Source organism: Talpa occidentalis, unplaced genomic scaffold (assembly GCF_014898055.3).
Source record: "Talpa occidentalis isolate TD23 unplaced genomic scaffold, MPIMG_talOcc4v2.1 talOcc4.9, whole genome shotgun sequence".
Lineage (NCBI taxonomy): Eukaryota > Metazoa > Chordata > Mammalia > Eulipotyphla > Talpidae > Talpa > Talpa occidentalis.
This window is the reverse complement of record NW_023605305.1, coordinates 418,564-443,856: the sequence shown is the minus strand read 5'-3', so window position 1 is coordinate 443,856 and position 25,293 is coordinate 418,564. Positions and strand designations below refer to the sequence as shown.

Genomic DNA, 25,293 nt, shown 5'->3' with positions numbered 1-25,293 from the left:
AAACAAACAAATAAATAAAACATGCCTCTAAAAAAAAAACTATTAAAAAAAAAAGATTTATCCATTTGCGCACACAAGAGCTGGGGTACAGGCCAGAGATGTGGGGGGCGAGAGGAGTCACCGAGACAGAGCGGGGAGCGGAACAGGCAGACTGATGAGCCCCACTGCGAGGGGAGCGGCGGGAGGCAGGAGGGGTCGGCTGCGCCCTGTGGGCAGCTCCCTGGCCGGGGAGCCTGGAACTCGTGCTGCAGAGGCTGCGGACAGCTTCGTAGTGCGGTGCTTAACCCCTCGCCCACCAGGGAGGCCCCTGGCCATATTTTCTGTGCAAAAATAAACAAAATCCAAGAAACGATGATAACAATAAACTGTATAAAAGTTATTTTTATTTTTTCATTCCCCCCCACCGCCACTCCCCTCCTCAAACTGGGCAAAGGTTGAACAAAGTAAAACTTGATCCAGGTAGCAAATGTGACAACCACAGTCACGTTGAGCCTGGACGCCGGCACAGGCGCGGCGGGCCGGTCCCGCTCACCCGGCACCTCGGGACCCGCCCTGCGGGGCGGGGCCGAGAGCCGCGGGGGCGGGGCTTGCCGGGGGCGGGGCCGAGAGCCGCGGAGGGGCGGGGCTTGCCGTGGGGGGGTAAGGGCCACCGAGGGGAGGGGCGGGGCCGGGCGACGGGGAGGCGGCCCCGCTCGGCCTCTCCCGTTCTGGGCACAGTAACGTTCCCCGACGCTCAGCTCCGCGGGGCTGGTCTGGGCTCCCGCGGGTGGCGACCCGCTTCCCGCGTGGTCCCGCTCGGCGGTAAGCAAGGAGCCACGCCGAAATCGCGCGCCCGCCCGCCCCTTTACTGAGGCGTCCGCGGGCTGCCCCGGAAGTGCTCGGCGGCGCGCCCGGAAGTGCTCGGCGGCGCGCCGGAAGTGCCGTCGGCCGCGGCTTCCGCGCTCAGCGGCGCGTGGGGCGGGCGGCGGCGGCGGCGGCCGGCGCCATGGTCTTCCTCGCCGCGCAGCTCTGGCTGCGGAACCGCCTCACCGACCGCTACTGGCGGGTGCAGGAGGTGCTGCGGCACGCGCGGGTGAGTGCACGCCCGGGCCCGGGCCCGCCGCCTTCCCGCCCGCGCCCGGCCCCCGCGCGCCCCACTCACCCCTCCCGTGCCCCAACCCAGCACTTCCGCGGGAGGAAGAACCGCTGCTACCGGCTGGCCGTCAGGGCGGTGACGCGCGCCTTCGTGAAGTGCACGCGGGCGCGGCGCCTGAGGAAGAGGACCATGCGGACGGTAGGCCCGCTGCCCGCCCTCGGCTCCCGCTGCCCTGCCCGGGGCCCTCCCCGCCCCGATCCCGCGGGCGTGGCGCCCCGGCCGGGCTGGCCCTGAGGCCCGTCTTGTGTTTCAGCTCTGGATCAGCCGCATCGCAGCCGCCTCCCAGGAGCACGGCCTGAAGTACCCGGCGCTCGTGGGCAGCTTAGTCAAGGTAGCGGAGATGCGGGGCCGCCGGGGCGCCCTCGCGCTGCACGTGGTGGGCATTCCGCCTCGTCCGCCCTCGCCCGACCCTCGCCCTGCTGCAGAGGGACTGGCCAGCGGCGCTGGGAGGGAGCCGCCGGGCGGGGCGGGCGCGCGCGTGAGGAAAACTCGCGTTGCTCACGCTGGTGATGAGGGTCTTGTGTGCGTGCAGAATCTTGCTTGCGTTGGGAGCAGGGTCCATTCTGCGGCTGGGGCCTTGAGGCTGCTGGGGCCTGGACGCTAGCTAGGACAGGGCTCCGCCTCCTGTGAGGCTGCCTGTGGCGTGTGTAGACCCCCCTTTTCTTCTCAGATTGGCAGGCGCTGGCCTGCGATTTCGCAGACTCTCAATTTCTGCCTTCAGGGTGTGTAAAATGGGCCTCTGGATTCCTCTTCCACGTTGATGTCCAGGGTTGCTCCCGCCAACAGCCCTGTGGGTCCTGGTCTACCCCTTGCAGTGACATCCCTCCCCTCTCAGCCAGGATGGTGGCACCCTCTTCCCCCACCCTTTGCCATTGATCTTCCTCACACAACCCTGTCTTGTGAGGGCAGTGCTGTCTGCACCTCGAGGGCATGGTCCTGGTTCCCTTTCCAGCTGAGCTTGCCTGAGGCTGACCCTCTCCCCAGTGCCAGGTGGAGCTCAACAGGAAGGTGCTCGCGGATCTGGCCATCTATGAACCCAAGACCTTCAAATCTTTGGCTGCTTTGGCCAAGAGGCGGCGAGATGAAGGATTTGCGGCTGCCCTGGGGGACGGGCAGGAGCCTGCAGGCGTGTTCTCCAGGGTGGTGCACTACCGCTGAGCTTTCCACCCCCATGGGTTCAGCTTCAAACAGGCCTGGCCCTGATTTTTCGGCCAAAGTAGCCACTACCTGTGAAGATCCTGTAAGTCTGATTTGCCTTGCTATGTACTTTGGGATGGAGCGGAGGCTGGGCCTTGCCCAGGTCATGCAAATAAAGCTGGTGTGGAAGCTACAGTGGAAGCTCAGTCGCGTCCATCTTCTCTTGCAAGTGGGGTGATTGCAGCAGGCCCCCGAGCACTGACCCTGGCTGCTTAGGGCTGGGTTGCCTGTCCAACTCCCAAATCCCCCGCCCGGCTCTGGTCCCACAGCCCTCCCCAGTCTGCTTCTAGCAAGGACTTCTTGGCTCAGCTCCTCAGCCTCTCTAGCGCCAGCCTCCCGTCCCCTGATGTCTTGCTCTGGTGCATCATGGGCAGCAGGCAGGGCAGCTCTTCCAGGCCAGTGTTACCTGTCTCTGGGCTAGGCCACCTGGGAAGGCCTCAGCTGGAATCAACACATCCAGTTACACTGGAACATGCACCCCGTGTGCTGGCAGGACACCCATGCTCCCCACCACCAGGCAGGGTGTCCACACACGTACACACCCCTGCCTCCCCAGCCTCCATTCTGGCCTTATCTGTATTTTCAGCTTCCCTCCTCTGGAGTCTCCCTCCCTCTGGCCACTAGTCCACCTGTTTGTCTCAGGAACTCACTCCATCCTCCTCCAGTTTCCTCTGGTCAGGGCTGCCCCCAGGGCTCAGCCTCACACTCCTGTGCTCTGCTGCCAAGTCTTAGACCTGGTGGTGGTGGCCAGCTTGCTGTCAGCAGGCTGGACCCTGGATGCACAGCAGCGCCCACATGCCCGCTCTGGGCCCAGTGGCCACACCATCCTCCATCGGTGCCCAGCAGCTCCTGCTAGTCACTTCAGTTACCTCATCCCGGACCCCACCTCCAGCCCCTGGTGGAGTCAGTGGCGTTCTGGCCACCTGCCGCTGGCGGACTTAAGTCTGTCCATGCCGTCTGCCCTGTGCATCTCCCAGGGGCCGAGTCTCCATGCTGGGCTCCTGGGTTGCGGGTGCTAAGAGCCCTTTGTGGGGCCCAGTGCAGTGCGCGCCATGTGCTGCCTGGGCTCTGTCCGGCTCGGTGAAGCTCACCCCACCTCCGGCTACAGCCCTGCTCGACTCGGGGTTGGCCCCCGCCCAGGCAGGCCGGGGACGGCGGCCGGTCCTTGGGTTTCCCCGAGAAGAGGAAGCCCCCGGGGTGTGCGAGGTCGGGCGGCAACCTCCTGCCGCCCCTCGCAGGCTTCCCCCCGCGGCGCGCTCCCGCCCGCCGGGCCCAGACACTCCCGGGTCGCGCGGGCGCCCTCGGCGGAGGGAGCACCGCCCCGGACCTGCGGCCCCCCGGGCCGGAACTGACCCCGCGCCGAGTGCTTCCGGGCCGGCGCCGCCTCGCTCGTCGCCGCGGGGCCCTCTGGGTAATGAGCCCGCCCTCTCCGGCTTCCGGCGTGGCCGCGCAAACTGGCAGCTCGCTGAGCCAATCGCGGCTGAGCCGCCCGCCGGCCGAGCCAATGGCGCGCGAGGGGGCGGGGCGGGCGGCGTAAAGCGTTGCGAGGAGCCGCCTTGCCGGGAAGGAGCCGAAGGGAGTCGGCGGCACAAAATGGCGGCGGCGGCCGCGGCCGGGGCTCAGGGGCAGGCGGGCCCCGCGGCGGCGGCCGGCGTGCCGGGCCCGGGCGGCGCGGCCCCCGGGTCGCAGGGCGTGCTGATCGGGGACCGGCTGTACTCCGGGGTGCTCATCACCTTAGAGAACTGCCTCCTGCCCGACGACAAGCTCCGCTTCACGCCGTCCATGTCGAGCGGCCTGGACACCGACACCGAGACCGACCTCCGCGTGGTGGGCTGCGAGCTCATCCAGGCGGCCGGCATCCTGCTCCGCCTGCCGCAGGTGGGGGCGGCCGCGAGCCGCCGGGCAACCGCCGCGCCGGGCGGGCGGGCTGTGTGGGCGGCGGCGGGCGGCGGGCGGCGCAGTCACGGGCGCGCTCTCCCCAGGTGGCCATGGCTACCGGGCAGGTGCTGTTCCAGCGCTTCTTCTACACCAAGTCCTTCGTGAAGCACTCCATGGAGGTAAGGCCGCTCGGCCGCCGCCTTCCGGCCCGAGCGGGGCTCGCGGGGGTGCGGGGCGCCCCTCGCGGCTCTTGTCCCCCAGGCCGCCTTTTGCCCCGGCCCCACCCGAGGACCCCCCGAAGCCAGCGGGGCCTCCCGGACGCAACCCCGCCGCCGGCGTTGCTCTTTCAGCACGTGTCCATGGCCTGCGTCCACCTGGCGTCCAAGATAGAGGAGGCTCCGAGGCGCATCCGCGACGTCATCAATGTCTTTCACCGTCTTCGCCACCTGAGAGAGAAAAAGTGAGCGTCTCCGCCGCGGGTCGTGGTCGGCTGTTTGCAGTAGTGCTATTTTTTTTTAAAAGATTTGTTTATGCATGTAAGAGCTGGGGCACAGGCCAGAGATGCGGGGGGCGACAGGATTCTCCAGAGACAGAGCTGGGGCAGAACAGGCAGACTGAGGAAGCACACTGCTGAGGGGAACAGTGGGGAGACAGGAGAGGTCTGCTCCGCCCTGTGGGCTGCTTCCTGGCGGACCCAGGATCAAACCCACGCTGCGAAGGCTGCAGATAGATTCACAGTGCGGTGCTTAACTCCTTGGGCCACCAGGGAGGCCCTGCAGCAGTGCTTCTGAAGGAGATCCTGTGAGCCCGTGGCCTGGAGGGCTGGGCGCTGTGGCTAGTTTTGCTGGTACTGTCATTGTCTGAATGCCGAGCAGGGTTTTCTGCCTTGGCACCCGACAGTTCTGGTGGGGACTGTCCTTGGCAGTGGCAGGTGTTTAGCAGCTGCCCTGCTCTCTGGCCACTAGTCTGGGTTATGCGGCTTGGGGTTGTGAAACTGTCCATGGTTGAGAACCACTGCCTAGACCCTAGCCCAGACAGCTCGCTGGTAGAGCTTGTGTTGGCCCTTGGCAAAACTGCTCAGCGGTGTTTAAGGGGCATGCTTTTCTGACCCTCTGGTGTGCCTCAGCACTGGAGCCACACAGGGCGGGCTTAGCCCTATGCCATAAAATCTGGAGCCTCCACCGTGCTCAGTCGGGTTCTTAGGGGCACCAGCTACCTGCTAGTCAGGAGTGGGCGCTTGAAGTGGCACCTGAGTGAAGCTGGCTTGCTTGAGGGAGGTGAAGTGGGCCTCTGGGCTCTTTGGCTGGAGCAGATGCTCCCCCGTGGGGGCAGCCAGGGGTCAGCAGCACATGCCTTGTGTGATCTTCGTGCAGACCACACGCTTTGTCACTGCAGGAAACCCGTACCTCTTCTCTTGGATCAAGATTACGTCAACTTAAAGAACCAAATTATAAAGGCGGAGAGACGAGTCCTCAAAGAGCTGGGCTTCTGTGTCCATGTGAAACACCCGCACAAGGTGGGTGTGGCTCCGCGGCCTCCTGGGCTCTGTGGCTCCTCCACTGGGACCAGCGCTGTGGCTGGAGAGGGTTAAACGCACCCCACTTGGCTTTCTCCTTTTTATGATCTGAAACCGTTTATTTAGTGGCTTTCGTGTGCCAGCTGCTAGTTTTGATGGTATTCTTTTAAGGGCTGAAAAGAACATCTTTTGTATTTGGTTTTATGAGAACAGTAAGGAGTAGTTTAGAGATCTAGCAGTTTAGAAGTTGGTTTTTTCTCTGAACAGCTGGTTTTTAAAAGTCACTTCGGTAATAGACTTGTTTCCTCTTGTGGAGGAATCGGAGGAATCCTGAACCCTTTTACGTGGACAGGAACTACAGCAGCTTGGAGCCCCTATGGCTGCTCTATGCTGCTGTGGGGCCTTTCACCGTGTGCTCAGACACACGCTTGCTTTACACGCACTTGTTCTTCCGCGTCTGCTTTCATTCCAATTTTAGTGGTGGGTTTCCTCATATCTTGTTTGACTTTGATGGTTCAAATTCTTCAGTTACTCTCCATAGCTGTAAGAGTTTTTCTTTATCTGTTGGAAGTGTTTCATCACTGTCTTTAGTTTAAGCTGGGGGATGGGGTTGTAGGCAGGCTGATCTTACCTGTGGGAAAGGTGTTGAAGACGAGACGTCAGCTCTGCGCCCTGTGTGCTGGTGCAGCTTGGTCCTCCTGTGCTTGTGTGCTTCCTGGTTACCAAAAGGTAGCAGGTGTGTCAGCAAAAGCTCCCTCCAGCTGATCCCGCAGCTGTGTGACCAGAACCCAGCCCTGGGATCTAGCATGAGAATTTTTTGCTGCACGGACACCATCAAGTTCTAAATGCTGCGTTCTCGTGTGTCTTGGTAATAACTGCCTGACCCGTATCTTCCAGATAATCGTTATGTACCTTCAGGTGTTAGAGTGTGAGCGTAACCAGCACCTGGTCCAGACCGCATGGTGAGTTGACCTTCCTTGCTTCCTGAGGCCAGCCGGGGCAGTGCAGGAGGTGTTGGTGTGTGGCACTGGGCAGTGGGGAGTCCCATGACTTGGTTGTGGGCTGGAGTTGTCTGAGTGCCCGGTGTCCCTGCCTTGTAAATTCCAACCGGCCTCCCTCCCAAAATGTCAGGCTTGGTGTGACGGTAAGGTGGTGGGTGCTTGCTCCCCACCCTGGAGGGGAGCAGTCAGGGGACTCCCCTTTTGGGGGACTGTTGACTTGGCATGTCGGGGTCTTCCCCACAAGTGTCAACAGGCAAGTAGTGTTCTTACGTCTCCTGTGGAATTGCTTTTACTGCCCCTTTTGAGGCAAGTCCTGTGGGAGGAAGAGGGGTTAGATTACGGTTCTGGAGCCTGGTTTTAACAATGCCTGTGCTAAAATTGAAACTTGAGGTACCAGTTTAGTGCTGGGTGCTTTGTCAGTTTTTCATGGAGTTAAGTGTGTACGGGTCATATTTTTGCTGCCTGAATTGTCTGGTGCTATGCCGTGCCTAACAGAGAACCTATTTTGACTTTTCTTTTCTGTACTCTTTCAATCAAAGGGTAGCCTCTGAGGGTAAGTGACTAAGACTTCTCCTCTACTGTCCAAGCGCTTTGGTGCAGGGACAGCGGCCGTCCTCAGCCAATCCAGTGCAGGCTCTCCACGAAGGCTGGCTCTAGATGGCGGTGTGCGCACGATAGTCTAGTGCCGGCCGACGCTGCGTGCTCTCTGGCGGTTGTGCTTCTTGTTAACCCTCTGTCGTGCTTTGGTAACTGTATTGATAAGAGTTGATAACTGTTTTCACTTGAATTGTGTCCCCTTAAAACTGCTGTACTTGTGCACTAAAGATGCAGTACCTTTCTCTTTCCAGACGTTCTCTGGAGAGCTATACAAATTGGCTGATGGGAAATCAGACCTCAGTTTGGGATCATGTCATTTGTTATTTCTGGAAGTGCTAAAGCTGCTTTTTGCAGCAGCTAAGCATTGACACGTTCTTGTAAAAGGTGTGCATCTTTAAATTATTCCCTGGACGTTTTTACATTGTAATTTCCTTCCGATAGAGAGATAAGTTTAAATGTCTGTTTTGAGGACTTCGTATGTTTTTAGGACATAAGAAATTAACAGTTAATGTTACTTATACTGAATGTTGAAGTTCTTTTATCGCAACCAAAAAATTTACCGGTGGCTGTGTCCATAGAGAGGGCTGTGCCCTTGCCCTCTGGGGACACAGGCCTCTTTCTGGAAGGCCTCTGGGTGCCTGGAGCAGAGTCCCAGCACCAGGTGCCCCTCGGTTATCTGTGTAAAACCTTCCAATGAGAGGTTTCTGTTCGTATGTCACCGTCTTTGGGGGTTACGACAGATATGGCAGGGTGGGGTGGGCTGGTAAGTGAGAACGCGGCCTGACCTGCTGGCCACACTGGGGATTGTTAAGGGCAGTGATTATGTGACCAGTTCCACTGTCTTCTCATGGAATTAATGTTTTGTTTTTGTAACACTGATAAGTTTAACATGAGGTTTAGTTTTACTAGTTTATTAATCTTGGAGAAGTATACCAGAAGAAAAATGTTGAATATATGCTCATTTTCAAATCCTTTAATGTCTTAAAAAATGCAAATGTTTTGTATTTTAGAGCTTCTAAAGTATGATAAAGTTTTAAATGTGCTAATTGTGATGAACTTGTAGTATTTTGTTGCTTTTGTCTGATTTTATGAATGTTCACTTTAAGACTCCTTGTTGAAATGGGACAGTTTGGAAACAGCTCTTTGATAAGCCTGAGAAGAGGACCCCTCTGGGTGCAGAGCCGCCTCCTGCGTGATGCTGCCGTGCACCCAAGGGCGTTCCCCTTGTCCAAGCGGACTCCCTCTGGAAGAAGAAGGGCCAGGCCGGAGCAGCTCTTCGGGAGAAGGGACACCAGCGGATGACCCACCGCAGAGCCTCGTGGGCCCCATGCGGTTCATTTGAGTCTGCCTGCTCCTCTGCGCTGTGGATTTCGAGCATTTAGGTTTCTCTAGTCCAGTGCATCTTGACCACTACCGTGGACGTTCTCTCTGAGCCACCGTGTTGTGCATGAGAGCAAAAGTCGAGAGGGAAGAGCAAAGTCAAAGTCGGTTCTCTGTCATAGCAGCAGTAGTCCCTGCGTTGAGCAGCTTCTCGGGCTCGTTCTCAGCGGCCCCCGTCTTCCTGCCCTGTACTCAGGAGCAGCAGGTAGCCGGTTCCTCCACTAACTCCCAAGACCCCTGGACAACGTAGCCTGAGTCCCGGCAGGTGGCGCAGAGAGGCGCAGTGGCTGTAGGTGACGCCAACGGGCGCCCACGCTGGCGGCCCCGTGACTCTGCGTCTGCTTTACAGGAACTACATGAACGACAGCCTCCGCACGGACGTCTTTGTGCGCTTCCAGCCCGAGGGCATCGCCTGCGCCTGCATCTACCTCGCGGCCCGGACGCTGGAGGTCAGTGCCTTGCCACCCCCGGCCCTGTGAGCTGCCCTGGCCCCTTCGGGTTATTGTCATCCGTGTTGGCAAAAAGCCGCCTGCCTGTTGTGGCTGGAAGAACTTTGTCTGCCATGAAGTGAAATTTTCCTTCACGTTTGGCTCCAGATCCCGCTGCCCAACCGGCCCCATTGGTTTCTCTTGTTCGGAGCAACCGAAGAAGAAATTCAAGAGATTTGCTTAAAAATCCTGCAGCTTTATACCCGGAAAAAGGTTCATCTCTTTATTTTTTTTCATGTGGTGCGTGAGTGTGTGACCGCAGACGAGCTGGTCTGACGAATGGCTTTTGGCTTCTGCAGGTGGATCTGACGCATCTGGAGAGCGAGGTGGAGAAGAGGAAGCACGCCATTGAGGAGGCGAAGGCGCAGGCCAAGGGCCTACTCCCCGGGGGTGCGCAGGTGCAGGACAACACCTCGGGCTTCTCTCCCGCCCCCAAGCTGGGTGAGTGCCTCGGCCCGAGTACCCCGGGCAGTGGGCTCCTCCATCCTCTAGATTCATCTTGGCACCGAATCTGTCGCTGATCTGAGCCCTGGGCAGGCACTGGAGTCGCCAGTGCCAGATACTTGGTGACACTGGAAACTAAACGGGCTCCCAAAGGCTTTCATTTCTATTGTTTCCAGAGTCTGGGGTTGGGGGGGGTGCTTTCCGCAGCGCTTCTGTCCATCTGGCCTTCCATTGGCCTTCCAAGTTGTATAAACTTGGGGGAGGGTGGCGTGGACAGGTGCTGGAGTTGAGCGTTAAATGCCCAGTGCCTGGGAGGAGGTGGGGGAGACAGACTTTGTCATTTGGGGGTGTGGTCAGGTGAGATTGAGAGATCCTCGGTCATTGGATAGATGTTGCAGGAGAACAGCTTTCAGATGTCAGGTTTTAACTTGCATTTGATTTTAGCGGAGTCTCCCAAAGAAGGCAAGGGGAGCAAGCCCTCCCCACTCTCTGGGAAGAACATCAAGAGGAAAACGGAGGGTGTGAAGAAGGCCAAGGCAGACAGCCCGGTGAACGGGTAAGAGGTCCCAGGGCCAGGATGGGTGTTGGGGTTCACTGGAGACAAAAGTCTGGTCTTTGACTGCACCACCCTGTTCTCAGCTTGCCCAAGGAGCGAGGGAGTCGAAGCCGGAGCGGCAGCTGCGAACAGAGCTACTCCAGGTCCCCATCGAGATCTGCTTCTCCCAAGAGAAGGTGGGTGCTGCTCAGCCCCCCCGGGGGTGGGGTGGCCATGCCTCTGGGACCGTCACTCCTAACCCTGGGTGTGTGGGCGCCAGAAGGTCAGTGCTGTCCTCCCCCACAGGAAGAGCGACAGTGGCTCAACCTCTGGCGGGTCCAAGTCCCAGAGCCGCTCGAGGAGCCGGAGCGACTCCCCACCAAGACAGGCACACCGCAGTGCTCCCTACAAAGGCTCCAAGGTAAGGAGCTACCGCAAGACCAAGGACTGCAAGTACCCCGGCCAGAAGCCTCACAAATCCCGGAGCCGGAGCTCCTCCCGTTCCCGGAGCCGCTCCCGGGAGCGGCCAGATAACTCTGGCAAGTACAAGAAGAAGAGCCATTACTACCGAGAGCAGCGGCGGGAGCGCTCGCGGTCCTACGAGCGTGGGCATCGCTATGAGCGGGACCACCCTGGGCACAGCAGGCATCGGAGGTGAGGTGGGCTCCCGGGGGCTGCCCTTACAGCTCTTGGCATGCAGACCTCGGCGTGACAGGCCCTGTGGTACAGCTCTTTGGAAATGCAGCCGCTGGACCTTGTGATGAATTTGGAGATGGACTCAAGGCCGGGAGATGCCCTTCAGGCCAGTCTGGGCATGGCCCACCCAGGCACTGGCCCCTGCCAGGCAGCTCTGCGAGTCTGGACATGGAGCTTGGCGGATGCCCTGGTGGTGTGGCTTGGTGCTAATGACGGGCTGGCTCCGGCTCCGTGAGGACCCTCAATTACGTCGAACCAAGAGAATGACTGAGAACCGCTGCCTATATTAGGCCGTGCTGGTGTACGCATTTTACAGTTTCATGAGAGAATGGCCCAACAGCCCCGTTCTCTATGCGCATTGTAAATAAACGTGTTTGATACAAGTTAAAGCTATCTGTGCAAACTCAATTTAAATTGTCAGCTTAAAACTCATGTGTAGAATTCGGATTTTTAAAATGTGAAGGCATTTAGACCTGTGTGGAAAGCTGTTTATTTTTTTTTAAGATTTATTCATTTACACAAGAACCGGGGTACAGGCCAGATGCGCAGGAGGGTGAGAGGATTCACCAGAGACAGCTGGGAGCAGAACAGGCCGACTGAGGAAATACACTGCTGAGGAGAGCAGGGGGCGCCACAGGAGAGGTCTGCGGTGCCATGTGGGACCCTCCACCGCCGGCAGGGATGGAAGCAGAGCTGCAGAGGCTGCGGACAGCTTCACAGCGGGGCACTCAACCACCTGCGCCACCAGGGGAGGCCCAAGCCGTGTATTTTTATCTGGGAGGCTGCGTGCTGACCAGCAGCTCTGAAGCGTGGAGTCTCCCCTAGACCCACGGCGCCCGATGCATACACAGTTCTCCCTGCCTGGGATGCAGGGGAGTCAGCGAGGCCTGCTCCACTGTGTGCGGGACCTCATTAACGTGTTGGAGGTTTTTTAAGATTGACTTATTTATACAACAGCCGGGATACAGGCCAGAGGCACGGGAGGGTTAGAGAATTCCCCAGAGACAGAGCAGGAAACAGAACAGGCAGACTGACAAAATATACTGCTGCTAGGAGTATGCACAAAATATACACCTGCTAGGAGCAGCGGGTGTGACAGGAGAAGTCTGCTGCACCATGTGGGTATCTCCCTGGCCGGCCGGGATGGAACCCGCACTGCTGAGGCTGCAGACAGCTTCATAGTGCTGCGTTCAAATCGCTGCGCCACCGGCGAGGCCCAAAGTGTTGGAGTTTAAGTCAAGCTCTGCCTGCCTGCTCTCCCCATGCTGATGAGCCCCGCGGAGCCGCTTGGGGGTGCGGGAGGGCTCGGGTGGGGCCAGTGGCGTCCCTGAGGCAGACGCCTGCGGGAGCGCCTCCGAGCGGGCGGGGCCGGGCCGGGTACTCGCGGGGCTGCCCAGGGTCACGGCTGGCGGGGCAAGGTGGCTGCTCCCTGGGGCGCCCAGGGTCGACGGCCGGGGCGGGGCCAGCCCTGCCCGCGGGCTGGAAGCCCCTGGACTCGACTGCCCGGAGCCCTGTCGGCAGGGCCGCGAGCAGCAGGGGCGGGGTGCCCATCGGCCCGCGTGGCTCGCCAGTCACCAAGTCACAGCCTCCCGGGGGCCTGCGGGTGACCGCGGCCTCGGCAGTGCGCTCCCGTGCCCAGGCCTCCCGGCTAGGCGAGCGCAGCCGCCCGGCCACTTCCGTCGCCGGATGACGCCACTTCCGACCGCCTCCGGGCCCCCCAGACCTGCGGCGGGTCGTGGCGCGCACGCGCGGAGAGCGCCTCCGGGCTCGCGGGGTAAAGGGGCGGGGCCTCAGGCCGGAACCTTCCCCTTCAGGGACCGACCGGGCCTGCGCGCGCGCGGACCCGGACGCCGCGTTGGAGACGTACCGGAAGCGCTCGGCGCGCCGTGGTCCCCGGGTCTCGCGTCCGGTCGGGCGAGGCGCGCGGAGCCGGCGGGTGAGGTCCCCGCGCGGGTGTCTCGGGGGCTCGGCCGCCCGCCGGGGCGCGCCGGGGGTGGCGGGGCGCGTGTGCGCTCGTCCGGCCGCCCGAGCACGTGCCTAGCGGGCGGGCGGGCGGGCGGGCCGGGCCTCCTGACCGGCGCCCCTCGTTGCAGCGCCGCGGGACCGCGCGGCCGCGGACATGCTCCTGGGGCGCCTGGCGTCGCGGCTGCTCAGGGCCGGCGCCGCGGTAGGTAAGCGCCCGGGCCGGGAGGGCGGGCCGCGGGCCCTCGGCGCGGAGGCGACGCTGGGCGCGCCGGGCTGCGTCCCCGACCCTCGGTAACGGCGTCCCGTTCCCTGCAGGCTGCCCCCGGCCCCGGCCCGCCCCGCGCGGCCTGCCCAGCCCGGCCTGCAGGGCCCCTTACGGCGCGCGGCCAGCAGGCTCTTGTGGGGCCGACTCCCTTCCTGGCAAGGGGGTGCGTCTGGCGCTGGAGGAGGTGCTGGTCCCCAGGACGATGTCCATCAGCCCCCTGGAGAGCTGCCTGACCGCGCGCTGCCTCCTGCCCAGGCTGGATGCCGGGTCCCGAGGGTGCCCACTCCCGCCCTACGAGTGCCCACCGAGTCAGAAGGGCAGCGGGGCTGAGCAGGGGGGGCAGGCGGAGCGGGACGCTCCCTCGATGCAGTGCAGAAACGTGCTGAAGATCCGCCGGCGCAAGATGAACCACCACAAGTACCGCAAGCTCGTCAAGAGGACGCGGTTCCTGCGGAGGAAGGTGCGGGAAGGACGCCTTCAGCAGAAGCAGGTGGGCACCCACCCTCCCGGGACGGCAGGGCCCAGGACCCCAAGGCCCAGGACCCCTTCCTCACGCCCCATCTCGGCCCCTCCCTCTGTCCCGCAGGTGAAGTTCGAGAGAGACCTGAGGCGCATCTGGCTGAAAGCGGGCCTGAAGGAGGCTCCCTCGGGGTGGCAGGTCCCCAAGATCTACCTGAAAGGCAAATGAGCCGGGGCCTCCATCCCTCCGCTGCCCGGCACAGACAGCCTGCTGTAATAAATACCTGGGGGCCAGCTGTCTGCGCCTCCACCCGCTCCTGTGTGTAGCAGGAATCCCCCTGAGTGGAGCGTAACCGGCTTTTGGTGTTAGGGGCCTTCAGGCCTGGGCCAGAGGTGGGGGAAAGATCCGCAGCCTTTGTTCTGGGGTTCACTGATCTCGGCCCCAGGCTCTGCGGACACACAAGCGTCCATGTCAAGGTACAGAGCCTTGGCCTGCAGTGGGTGGGGTGGGGCCGGGTTGTCCTCTGAGGGGGAGGGTGGCAGGAACACCCCTCAGTGTCCTCAGAGCTGGCCAGTGGCTTCCCACCCACCCCCTGGCAGTTCGGGGGCGGGGGTGCGCAGCTCTTTTCCTGGGCCACCTGTGGGGGCCCTGGTGCTGCTGGTGTTGTCTCGAAACCCCCCCTCGGCCTGCTGAGTTCTGGTCTCCCCTCACAGTTGTTCACTGCGCCTGGCCTGAGCACCCACGAGCCAGCACACCCTGGGGGACCCTGGCACAGCTCCCCGCAGCTTCTCAGGGTGCAGTCCTGTCAAGGCGGCAGCGTGAGGCTGCAAGGGGTGCCTGAGGCAGTGGGTGGCCACGGCGGCCTGAGGTCCTATCAGGTGCCCTCCTGGGTGGGCAGGGCTCCAGGCTGGGCTTCGGCAACGGGGCTTCTGCCAGGCCTCCCCTCCCGGCAGCTACCCCGCGCGCACTGCCCTCCCTGGCTGATGGCCTGCCAGGCGGTCTGCAGCCCAGCTCTGGCTCGAGGGGCTGGGCCTTGGGCTGTGGGAGCCAGAGCCCAGCCCAGCCCCCTCCTGGAGGCTGTGTTCTTGGGGCGCCGACTCCCTGGAGGGGTGCTTTTTGTCTGGGGGTTCCCCAGGTGTCCTGCTGTGCCACTCGGCCCCCTGAGGACAGGCTCCCTCTCTGCTGCCTGCCCCGCCTGGGCGCCTTCAGGCCCCAACCGCCACCTCAGAGGCAGCTGGGCTTGTCTAAAGCTTGGTGGCCTCCCCCTGCCTGTGGGGCCTCGCCCTGCACCTCAGGTGCCAGTCAGCGGGCACCCTCAGTACCTATCCTGGGGTTTTGACTGGGGGCCTGGCCTGCCCACCTGCCTCCAGGCCCCCCTGCTGGGGAGTGCCTCAGGCCAGGGTTCAGTCAGCCTGTTTGACTCCAGAAAAACCTGGAAGTCAGGCCTGTTCCAGGCTGGTCATTTGACAGCCGTGGGGCCGGGGTTGGCAGCACATCTGTTGTCCTTCAGCCAGCAGCTTTCAACTTTTTTTTTTTTTTTTTTAATGACAATTTATGCGTCCAAGAGCTGGGGTGCGGGGCTTGAGAACATTCGCCAGGGACAGCCAGGAGCCAAACAGGCAGACTGAGATCCATTGCTGGGGGAGCAGCGGGGAGACAGGAGAGGTCTGTCTGCTGCACCACGTGGGTCAGCACCCCGGCCGGGGATCGAACTCGTGCTGCACAGTCTGTGGACAGCTTCACAGCGCTTAGGCTAACCCCTGCGCCCCAGGGAGGCCCCTGTTTTTCAGCTTTTTAACTTTTTTTTTTTTTAATAGAGGCATGTTTTTTTATTTATTTGTTTGTTTGTTTGTTTGTTTGTTTGTTTATACTTGCACTGGGTACAGTCAGGAGAGTGAGAGAATTCACCAGAGCCAGAGCGGGGAGCAGAGCAGGCAGAAGGACCGAAGTACATTGCTGAGGGGAGCAGCGGGCGGCAGGAGAGGTCTGCGCGCCATGTGGGACCCTCCTCCGGTGGCCTGGGAGCAGTCGGGGATCGAACCGGCGCTGCAGAGGCCGTGGGCAGCTTCGCAACCCAGCGCTCAACCGCTGCGCCACCGGGGAGGCCCTGTTGTTCAGCTTTTTGACCAAAGCTCAGACACACTGCTTGGTGCGCCCTCCCTTGGGGGTTCGGTGCAGGGCCCTGGCCCCCATGCCTGGCTGCAGGCTCCTCAGAGGCTCCCACAACTGCTGGCCTGGGGAGAGTCTCTGCCCCAACGATGCCCACCCCCCCCCGACATCTGGCGGCTTGGTCCTCTCGCTGGCCCCCTGATGTCCGAGGTCCAGGGCCTCCTGGCAGACCCACTTCCGAGCCCGCTGCTCTGCGCAGGGGCCACCCTCCAAAAGGTCTGTGGACACCCTCGCTGGGCTGGACAGTGCGGGCTTCAGTCCTTCCATGGGCCTGGCCATGTGGCCGCCTGGCACAGCTGGACCCTGGGCTGCAGGCCTTGGCTTGCCTCTGGTGCCGGCTTGTGGCTGAGTTTCCACTCCCGGCATCTTCCATGCTTTGCGCTGACCCAGTCCCTTGTCTCCTACCGTTCTGCTCCCCGGTCTCCGGGCGCCACGGGGCTGCAGCCACGCCCTGTGGCCGGCAGGGGCCTTCATGCTCCACTAGGCGGCTCCCACCGCGTAGCCACGACCCCCAGTTCACCGGGCCTTGCCGTGGTCCCGGCATTGGCATGAGGGGCGCATGGCCTGGAGCCTGGCTGCGGGGCGTGTCAGGACACTGAGCGGGGACGGGGTGGCCCGGGCGAGGTTACCGGCCGGCTGGGTCTGGACTTCAGATCAACCAGTAGCGTCCAGTGTGCTCAGCGTGGGGCGGCGGCTCTCCCCGGTGACTGCAGGCACCGGCCAGAGGCCTTCACGGCAGGGCTATTGGCTGGCGCATCAGGGAGACTCCGGGCCCGCGGGGGACAGGCTGCAGCCACTGTGATCCCTCTCCCCCGGGTGTCCCACTGCCCTGCGGGGTTGCCGTGCCCGCCTCTATGGGCTGAGGAGTCCAGGAACGGAGAGGGGCCGGCGCCCCGGGAGGGCCCCTCAGGAAGGGTCACGGCCCCAGAGAGAAGAACGGTGGGGGGAGGCTGGACAGTCAGGCTACCTGGACTGGCCACAGCACAGTGAGCTCGGCTTTCCTGACCGTTGCTCTCCGGTGCGGGTCAGTTCTGGCTGCAGAGGCCCCAGGGCCGGGTGAAGTAGACAAATGTGATGGCAGAGCGATCGTGTTTATTCGGGGTTTCTTCTAGACCCCAAGGGGCCCCACACCCACGGTCCCTAGGCCAGGGCCCTGAAGGACCCGCCCTCCCCCCTTCCCGTGTCCTGCGTCCCCCAGGCTGTGGCCTCTGACCAGTGGAATGTGCTGGAATGCAGCAGCCTGACCTCAGAAGCCTGGCGCTTCCAGCTGAGGAAGGGGGGTGCAGAGGTCGCTGCAGGGCCAGGGCAGGAGGCGGGCCCTGGGCGGCGGGTTGTGGGGGTGCTGCTTGGGCCATGGAGGGTGGGTCCGAGGGCCCTGCACCCCCAAGGCCCCTGTGGACGCTCACCTTGTGCGAGTCGGGACAGGGTGCTTGGCACGTCTGCCCCACGTGTCTGGCGTGGCCACGGGATCCCTCCCTTGGCTCGGCTGCGCCGGGGCTCCCGGCCGGCCCTTCTCGTCCCTTCTCTGGGGCCCCGGCTCCGTTGATAACGGGTCTCGGAACCTAGCTGGGTGCTGGACGTGTGGCCACGGCTCAGCCTCCCAGTGGGCAGCATCCCCGTGGACGTGCGCCCCAACGTGTCCCCAGCGCCCAGTGTGCCTCCGCACCCCGGGACCGGCCCAGCCCCGCGCTTGCCTTTGTGGGGAGCAGATGGCCCCTGCACCCACCTGAGCACAGCGCCGTGGGCCACGAGGCACCCCCTTCCTGGCACAGGCAGGAGGGCTGCGGGCCCAGACCCGGCCCCACGCGGGGTCCTTGAGCGGGAAGGTGGGGCCTGGAGCCAGAGGAGGCGGCGTCGCGCGGCTACTTCGCACGCGTCCTGGGAAGGGAGTGGGGAGAGTGAAGGGGAAAATCCATCTTCGCGGCTCCGCGCTGAGGGTCTCAGGCTGGCGCAGCTGACAGCCCAACGCCGCTGTCATCAGGCGTCTTGCTCCCCCGGCAGCTGTCTCCTCAGCCGACGAGCAGAGCTCCGCGCTCGGGCCGCGGCCAAGTCAGTCTCGGCGAGGACACCCCGGGATGCCTGTGCTCTTGCTTCTTCCCAGCCCCTTGTTTCGGAACTTTGCAGCAGAGGATGGACGCGGCGCAAGGAGAGTTGTGTGTAAGAGAAACTCTGGGCCTGTAAGCAGGTGCTCAGGCCTTCCGGGGCTCCCCGGGTCTGGGCCCTCATGCACGAGCAATACAGCTGCTCCGGCCTCCCCGTTCCTGAGGCGCCGCTTGTTCTTCCTCCGCCTGGGGACAAGGAGAATTACGTCCCGGCAAGGGGACCCCTGGGGGCAGCCAGCCTGGCGCTCACCTCCGCAGAGCTCACATGGTCCCTTACTGGGTGCCCAGAAGAGCAAAGTGCACGTGTCGGAGACCCCCGGGGTTGGCGCAGGGCCCCCATGGTGAGCACCGGACAGCGAATGGCAGTGCCCCAAGGATGGCGCACGGCAGCACCCCGGCCCACCCACACGCAGCCCCAGTTATCACAGGGCCTGCAGCAGAGACTGCAGCGCATTGTGGGTGCCCCCTCAGCAGTGTGTTTCAGTGGATCTGCCTGTTCTGCTCCCCACTCTGTCTCCGGGGAGCCCTCTCACCCCCCACATCTGGCCTGTACCCCAGCTCTTCTGTGCAAAAATAATTTTTAAAAAAGAAAATCCACAAAGAATTGAAATCCGCAGGGCCTCCCTGGTGGCGCAGCGGGTTGAGCGCAGCACTGTGACGCCATCCGCAGCCTCTGCAGCGCGGGTTCGATTCCCGGCCAGCCAGGGAGCTGCCCACATGGCGCAGCAGACCCCCCCGTCTCCCCGCTGCTCCCCTCAGCAGTGTGTTTAAGTCAGGCTGCTCCTGTTCTGTTCCCCGCTCTTCTCTGGTGAATCCTCTCACCCCCTGCACCTCTGGCCTGCACCCCGGTTCTATAAATAAATAAATCTATAAAAAAAAATTGAATTCTGCAGAGACTCTCGCCCAGGTGACGCTGAGCTGGTCGGCGAGTGGACGTGGCATCTGCAGGGCAGCCACAGACAGCTGTGTGCAGCCGCCCCCTGCCCGGCGCTGACCTGCTGTCTAGTCCCAGAGACTGGCGGCAGGGGCAGGGGCAGGAGCGGGCATCTGCCAGGGCAGTTCAGGGAGCAGACACCAGCCGGCCTGTGTGCCGGACCCCGCTGTGCCTCGGAGGGGCCTCGGCCGGAGGCCGCGGTGACGGCGGGGCTCCCCCAGTCCTTGGGCTTCCTCGGGAGGGGCGGGCTGGCCACCCCTAGAGCCGGGTCTCTCTCCAGGCATCTCCGCAGGGGCACGGGTCCCTGCGAGGCGCCTTCACGCCTGGGCGGGGTGGGGGTGCCCTGGGTGGCTGAGATGGGGCCCCACCCGCCACGCCGCGTGGGAGCCAGGGGCGCCTCGGGTCCTGCCGCTGGCCAGCAGGGAGAGCCGCTGCTGTGCTGACCGCGTGGCCGGAGCCTGTCCAGGGCGCGGACTTCCTGCCTCCGGTGAGCTCGCTGCGGCTCCTGGCCTGGCGGGGGCTGCCCGCCCGGCCACGGGGCCCTTGCTGGGTGCAGCGGCCGAGCTCGCGTCCGTCTGGGCCGCATCCCGGGTGAGCCAGGCTGTCTGGAATGTCCGGGCCGGGGCGCGGCTGGTGGGCGCTGGCGGCTGCCCCGGTCGGCCCGGCTCCTGGAAAGGGAGGTGGCCAGGGCCCAGGGCCAGGCAGAGCCGCGGCCAGGCCAGTGGCTCTGGGTTGTCCTGTTCTGTCCTCCCGGAGGATGAGGCACAGGGTGCAGGTGCCCACCCCAGTTCCCGGCGTGGGGGGCAGGTGGCTGGCCGCTGCCCTCCGCGTGTCCGACGGAGGGTTTTGGTGGAGGCAGCGGGCCCTGGCTGCTCACCGTGGCCCCGCTGGCCTCGGTGGGGAGCGCTCCCCTGTCTGTCTGACCTGCCGGTGTCAGGGGTCAGGGGCCGGGGCGGCCCTAGACTTGCTCGCTGGGGCGCTTGTGCGGGGCCAGGGCTCCTGCCGGCAGAGGGCAGCTCGCAGGGCGTTAGGGTGGGGGCCGTGCCCCAAGGGCCCAGCTCAGGACAGGGAGGGACGCCCCCCCCAGTGCAGCCCGCGCACCGGCCTGGGCACCGCTGCCCGCCCAGCACGGGTGGGCGCCCGAGGACACAGCTGGTGACGGGCGGAGGCGCGGGCAGCCCCCAGCGCTAATGCAAACCAGTTAGAAAAACAGAGGGAGAGGCCTCGGGACCCGGGTGGGGCTTGTTTTTCCAGAATGAAGGCCCCGGAAGGAGCTGCGAGGACAAGCCCCGACTCCAGTTCAGGAAGGGGGGGGCCCACCGGGGGTCCACGTGGCCGAGGAGATGGGCCTGCAGATCCCAGCGGCCTGCGGTGCTCGGCGGCTCTGGGGCTCCTGGGGGGCAGGGAGTGGGGCCGAGGCTGTAACTCAATCCACGCGCTGTGGGGTTTTGGTTTCCTGGATGCCTTGAGGTTTGCCTAAGCAGAAGGGCGGGCCTGTGCGGGGCACGCCCTGCTCGCCCCGTGTTTATGTGAGCTGGTGGGTTTCCAGAGCTTCAGCTCTGGGCCTCGTCCCGCTCACGGCCTTGGTGCTGGGAGGGGAGGGTGTCCCTTGCCTTGGGGTGCTCCCGGGGCACCTGGGCAGGTCTGGTCCCAGGGACACCAGGCTCTGCCCTTGACTGGGGCAGGGGGCAGGGACCGCTCCCCTGGCTTGGCCCCTGGGTCCTTCCCTCCTGGCTGGAGGGCAAAAGTGTCTGGGGAGATGCAGCCAGGTGCGGGTCTGGGAGCCCCAGGTACCCCGGGCAGGTGCCACTCTTGGGTCAGGGCTGAGCCTTGGAGGGGGCAGTCGTCTGGCCGAGCCGGCTCCTGGGGGCTGAGCCCTAAGGTGCTTTCCTAGCCTGGGAAGGACGGCGGCCTGGAGCCGCGCCTCCGGGTTGGGCTGCCCACCTGGGGCGTGTCCTGGGCCCATGCCCCCAGAGCCCCGGCCCTGCAGCTGCCCCAGAAGGGCCCCCGACATGGTGGACAGGCCCACCCGACATCTGGGACTGTGCCCCGGGGCGTCCTGCCCGCCCCTCCAGCGACTGCGGCCCCCTCCAGGACCAGAGCCTGTCGGACCAAACCATCTGGGACAGGGTGGCCGCGGCGGCCCCTCCCTGCCAGGCCCGCCAGGATGGGGGCGGCCAGGGCCTGGGAGCCAGGGGGCGGTCTGTAGGCGGCCCAGCCCAGGGCTCCGTGATGTCACGGGGGGTGCTGAGGAGGGGGAGGGGGCCGGGCTGTTTTTCTGGAGAGTTAGAGTGGAAGAGACAAAGCGGGGCCGCCGGGGCGGGCGCCATGGAGCTGCGCTCCCGGGCTCTGCTGTGGAAGCTGGCGCTGCTGCAGAGTGAGTGCGGGTGGTGGGCAGCGGGCCGGGGCCAGTGTTTCTGGGCTAGCCCGTCTGAGCTCCAGGGGATCATGGAACCACCACAGGTCTGGGGGGACAGGTCTGGGGGGGCTGGGGAGTGGGACAGCGTGAGGCCCAGGTCGGACCTCGGCTGGGGTCTCCTGGAAGCCCTGCGTGGCTGCAGGCTCCCTGTGGCCTCCAGGGCAGTGGGCACCGGGATGGAGGGGCCTGGGAGCTGCGGGGCGCCCAGCATCTGTTCCAGACCTCCAGCCCCGGGGCCCTCGCCCGCCCGGCTGGCCTGCTGACCAGCACATTCCTGACCAGGCCATGCGCCTGGAGCCGGGGCTTGGACTGTGGGCTGGCGGCTGGCTGGTGACCCCTGACGTCTTCTGCCTCGGACGTCTGTGGGCACTGTGGGCAGGCTGTGGGCACCCCGAGGGCTCGTGGGGTGCGGCTCAGCCTGCAGGCGCCTGCTGGGGCCTTGCTGCAAGGGACACCCCTCCCGTGGGGTCTGATCCCCCCCACCCCGGGGCTCCACATTCCCAAGGGCAGTGCTGGCCCGGCAGGCAGCTGTGAGGACAGAGTGTCCCCTGACCGCAGGGGCTCTGGCGCCCCACTCTCCAAGGGCTCAGCAGGGCCGGGGCACCCGGTGGGGGCCCTGCTGGGTGACCCCCTCCCCTCTCCCTTCAGGTTCTGCTGTCCTGCTGTCCTCAGGTTAGTGACCCCCTCCTCCCCAGCCAGCACCCCCTGGCCTGCTCGCCCCCCCCACCCGTGCCTGCCCCCGGGGCCGCTCCTCCCCCAATGACCGTCCTCCGCCAGGGCCGCCGGGGCCGCCGGGCAGCTCCCCGGTGCCCGAGGTGGCCGTGCGCGGGGCGGCGGGCGCGCCGGCGGTGCTGCTGTGCCGGAGCCCGCGCATGGTGTGGACGCAGGACCGGCTGCGCGACGGCAGCGCGTGGTGCACTGGGATCGCGGCGGCGGCCCCGCGGGCCCCCCGCGCCGGCTGCTGGACATGTACTCGGCCGGCGAGCAGCGCGTGTACGCGGCGCGGGACCGGGGCCGCCTGCAGCTGGCGCCCTCCGCCTTCCACGACGGCAACTTCTCCCTGCTCATCCGCGGTGCGCGGGGCGGGGGCGCGGGGGGCGCGGGGCGCGGGCGGGCGCGCGGGGGGCGCGGGGGCGCGGGGCGGGCGCGCTCACCGGGTCTCCCCGCAGAGGTGGACGAGGCGGACGCGGGGCTGTACACCTGCAACCTGCACCACCACTACTGCCAGCTCTACCGCACGCTGGCCGTCCGCCTGGACGTGACCCCCGACCGTGAGTGCCCCCCCCCGCCCCCCGCCCCCCCAGGCCGGCGCGGCCCTGACGCGCTGCCGCCGCCCCCCACAGCCCGGGCCGCCGGCGCGCGCTGGGACGGCGAGGAGCCGCGGCTGGTGGTGGCGCGCGGCGCGCCCGCGCTGCTGCCCTGCGTGAACCGCGAGCAGGTGTGGACCGAGCGGCACGTGGAGGAGGCGCAGCAGGTGGCGCACTGGGACCGGCAGCCGCCCGGGGTCCCGCACGACCGCGCCGACCGCCTGCTCGACCTGTACGCGTCGGGCGAGCGCCGCGCCTACGGGCCGCCCCCGCTGCGCGCGCGCGTGGCCGTGGCCGAGGACGCCTTCGCGCGCGGCGACTTCTCGCTGCGCATCGACCCGCTGGAGCCGGCCGACGAGGGCACCTACTCCTGCCACCTGCACCACCACTACTGCGGCCTGCACGAGCGCCGCGTCTTCCACCTGAGCGTCGGCGCGGCCGCCGCGCCCGCCGCGCCGCCCCCGCGGGGCTCGCCCGGCAACGGCTCCAGCCCCGGCCCAGGTGCGAGGCCGCGGCCGGGCGGCGGGCGGGCGCGGGGGGCGAGGCGGAGCCCGGGGGCCGGCTGCCCCCAGCCTGGGGCGGGAGCCCGGGGGCCGCCCCGACGCCACCCCTCGCTCCCCGCAGACCCCACGCTGTCCCGCGGCCACAGCGTCATCAACCTCATCGTGCCCGAGGGCCGAGCCCACTTCTTCCAGCAGCTGGGCTACGTGCTGGCCACGCTCCTGCTGTTCATCCTGCTGCTCATCACGGTCATCCTGGCCACTCGGCAGCGCCGGCGTGGAGGTGAGGCCTCCGGGGGCCCTGAGCTGCGCCTGCCCGGCCGGGGGGACAGGCCGGAGCAGAGCTGGGGGGGGACGTCCTGCCCCCAGTGCCGCTCTCTCTCCCCAGGGTGTGAGGAATACGGCCACACGCAGCCTGGGAAGTCTGCGGGGTGAGTGCCTCCTCCCTGCCCTCCTGGGGGCGCCCCCCCCCCTGCTCTCTCTCTCTCACACACACCCGCCCCCTGCCCCTCCAGGCAGGACCTGAGCATGGCAGAGCTTGCCCCGACCAGGGGGGACCAGCCTCCCCGCCGGAGCGAGGACATCCAGCTAGGTGAGGCCCCCTCAAAGGCACAGGCGGGGTCCCGGGCCGGGCAGGGGCCGGCTCACCTGCTCTCTGCCCCAGATTACAAGAACAACATCCTGAAGGAGCGGGCCGCGCTGGCACACGGCCCCCCGCCCGCCAAGGACCTCGACTTCGACAGAGGTGAGCGGCCTGCAGCGGGCCCCCTGTCCCGGTCCCCAGGGCAGGGCTGTGGGTGTGCACCGGGTCCGCGGGGCCGACCAGGCGTCCCCTTGCTTCCAGGCTTCAGGAAGGAGTACTGCAAGTAGGACCCGGGGCCCTGACCGGGCCGGCTGCAGGTGGCGCCTTCCTGCAAGCGTCCCCGGCCCCCAAGGCTTGCCAGGCCCCTCCAGCGGCTGGTCCCGCTGTCCTGGACCTGGGCTGGTGCAGAGCAGGCCTGCGCTGGAGGCCGCCCTCCTCACCAGCTGGCCGTGCACCCCGCACCCAGCCACAGCCCTGCCGGCCAGGGTACTCCAAGCCCTACGGCTCGGCCTCTGCGGTGGGGGCAAGAGACCCCTCTCTGCAGGAGCGGGGCCGGGACACTGCACGGGGACAGCTTCACCCTGTCCTGGCACAACTGACCTGCCGACACCCCTCTGGCTTCTGGCCCTTCCCCGCTGTCCACCCCGCTGGCCTGCTTCCCACCAGCAGCTTCCAGGCACCGGCTCCTGGACCCTGACCCTGACCAAGCCTGCTCCTGTACCGGAGTTCTGGGCTGGTGCTGAGAACGGGGAGGGGTGAGGACGGCCCCAGAGTGGCCGGTGCCGCCGCTCCTGGTGCCCCACCCGTGCTCCTCCTAGGGTGCTGTGCTCCTCCTGGGGTGCTGCCTTCACAATAAAGACCACATCTGATTTCCAGGCTCTGCCCAGGTGTGCCTTCGCACCCCACTGCCCCAGGCGCAGAGCCGGACCAGGCCCCCAGCTGATGTCCTCGATTTCACCGAGGCCACTGCCCCCTGCTCTGGGCAGAGGGCCGAGGGGGGTGGCAGTGAGCATGAGGGCAGTCGGGCAGGAGGGGACTGCCCTCATGTGAGATGGGGGGCGGGTGAGCCCTGGGCCAGGACGGAGTGACTGCTCTCAGGCAGCAGACGGCAGGGAGGGGACTTGGGGAAGCAGCAGCCTCTGATCCCCCAAGAGCTCCCAAGAGGGTGGGGGCAGCAAAGGGGGACTGTCCCCCCCCAGGACCCTGCAGGGGCCAGCGGGGCAGCCTCCTGGGTACACAGCAACCCCCCTGCGGTGTGGCCCTTCCTGCCAGGCCCAGGCTCCGGCCTCAAGCTCGGTGCTGCCCCCCATCCGGCCGGGGTTCAGGATGCGGCTGGGGCCCCCACCCGCCTGGGTGACCATCAGCCCTTTGTCCCTGCAAAAGCTCTCAGGGCAGCGGCCGTCTCCTCCCCGGGACACCCCAGATGGCCTCTGGGGAAGCCAGGCCTGCGAGGGCAGCCCCTCTGCGCCGCGGTGTGGAGGCGACCGCAGGGAGATCCCTGGTCAGTCTGACCACGGGGGCCCAGGGCCCGGGGCTGCTCACGACCCGGCAGATGGCAGCGCCCCAACCACCGTCGGGCGGCGTCGCGTGCCCGGCCCCTGCGCGCTCGGGTCGTCCTGGAGCCAGTCCCGCCGGGCCCCAGGCCTCAGGGCGGGGGAGAGCGGCGCCCGCGGTGGGGGCGGCGCCGGGCCGGGCCTGGCAGCCGAGGGCGCTGCTCCGGGC

General features: G+C 65.3%; 4 protein-coding genes across 4 annotated transcripts; all 4 read left to right on the top strand.

Moving 5' to 3' along the window:
* The first annotated feature begins 964 nt into the window (after nt 1-964).
* On the top strand, nt 965-2,505 carry MRPL20 (mitochondrial ribosomal protein L20). Its single transcript, XM_037498493.2, has 4 exons — nt 965-1,072; nt 1,163-1,273; nt 1,389-1,466; nt 2,120-2,505. The coding sequence occupies exons 1-4, from the start codon at nt 986-988 to the stop codon at nt 2,291-2,293; spliced, it is 450 nt and encodes a 149-aa protein (XP_037354390.1). The 5' UTR covers nt 965-985; the 3' UTR covers nt 2,294-2,505.
* Nucleotides 2,506-3,897: 1,392 nt separating this feature from the next.
* Nucleotides 3,898-11,341, top strand: CCNL2 (cyclin L2). The gene is made up of 11 exons (XM_037499703.2): nt 3,898-4,210; nt 4,315-4,389; nt 4,561-4,670; nt 5,606-5,726; nt 6,624-6,688; nt 9,054-9,153; nt 9,301-9,405; nt 9,492-9,633; nt 10,081-10,192; nt 10,276-10,368; nt 10,478-11,341. Exons 1-11 carry the CDS (start codon nt 3,926-3,928, stop codon nt 10,827-10,829), a joined length of 1,560 nt encoding a protein of 519 aa, XP_037355600.1. The 5' UTR covers nt 3,898-3,925; the 3' UTR covers nt 10,830-11,341.
* On the top strand, nt 10,911-18,697 carry AURKAIP1 (aurora kinase A interacting protein 1). The gene is made up of 5 exons (XM_037499472.2): nt 10,911-11,070; nt 12,589-12,771; nt 12,961-13,038; nt 13,148-13,587; nt 13,684-18,697. Exons 1-5 carry the CDS (start codon nt 10,911-10,913, stop codon nt 13,783-13,785), a joined length of 963 nt encoding a protein of 320 aa, XP_037355369.1. The 3' UTR covers nt 13,786-18,697.
* Nucleotides 18,698-21,036: 2,339 nt separating this feature from the next.
* Nucleotides 21,037-25,055, top strand: MXRA8 (matrix remodeling associated 8). The gene is given in 11 exon segments (XM_037500308.2): nt 21,037-21,139; nt 21,830-21,853; nt 21,959-22,081; nt 22,084-22,254; nt 22,351-22,452; nt 22,525-22,989; nt 23,113-23,271; nt 23,377-23,419; nt 23,504-23,580; nt 23,653-23,733; nt 23,833-25,055. Coding segments are annotated over 11 exon segments (1,320 nt in total). The 5' UTR covers nt 21,037-21,090; the 3' UTR covers nt 23,859-25,055.
* The last annotated feature ends 238 nt before the right edge of the window (nt 25,056-25,293 follow it).

What these genes read in the sequence shown, in the direction of transcription:
- MRPL20 (XM_037498493.2), top strand. Translation starts at nt 986, where the DNA reads ATGGTCTTCCTCGCCGCGCAGCTCTGGCTGCGGAACCGCCTCACCGAC. An exon ending in AGGTGCTGCGGCACGCGCGG is followed by an intron (nt 1,073 to 1,162) that starts GTGAGTGCACGC and finishes GCCCCAACCCAG; the next exon opens with CACTTCCGCGGGAGGAAGAA. An exon ending in TCGTGGGCAGCTTAGTCAAG is followed by an intron (nt 1,467 to 2,119) that starts GTAGCGGAGATG and finishes CCCTCTCCCCAG; the next exon opens with TGCCAGGTGGAGCTCAACAG.
- CCNL2 (XM_037499703.2), top strand. Translation starts at nt 3,926, where the DNA reads ATGGCGGCGGCGGCCGCGGCCGGGGCTCAGGGGCAGGCGGGCCCCGCG. An exon ending in TCGCGGCCCGGACGCTGGAG is followed by an intron (nt 9,154 to 9,300) that starts GTCAGTGCCTTG and finishes GTTTGGCTCCAG; the next exon opens with ATCCCGCTGCCCAACCGGCC. An exon ending in GCAGACAGCCCGGTGAACGG is followed by an intron (nt 10,193 to 10,275) that starts GTAAGAGGTCCC and finishes CCCTGTTCTCAG; the next exon opens with CTTGCCCAAGGAGCGAGGGA.
- AURKAIP1 (XM_037499472.2), top strand. Translation starts at nt 10,911, where the DNA reads ATGCAGCCGCTGGACCTTGTGATGAATTTGGAGATGGACTCAAGGCCG. An exon ending in TGCCCTGGTGGTGTGGCTTG is followed by an intron (nt 11,071 to 12,588) that starts GTGCTAATGACG and finishes CGGGCCCCCCAG; the next exon opens with ACCTGCGGCGGGTCGTGGCG. An exon ending in CCGTGGTCCCCGGGTCTCGC is followed by an intron (nt 12,772 to 12,960) that starts GTCCGGTCGGGC and finishes CCCTCGTTGCAG; the next exon opens with CGCCGCGGGACCGCGCGGCC.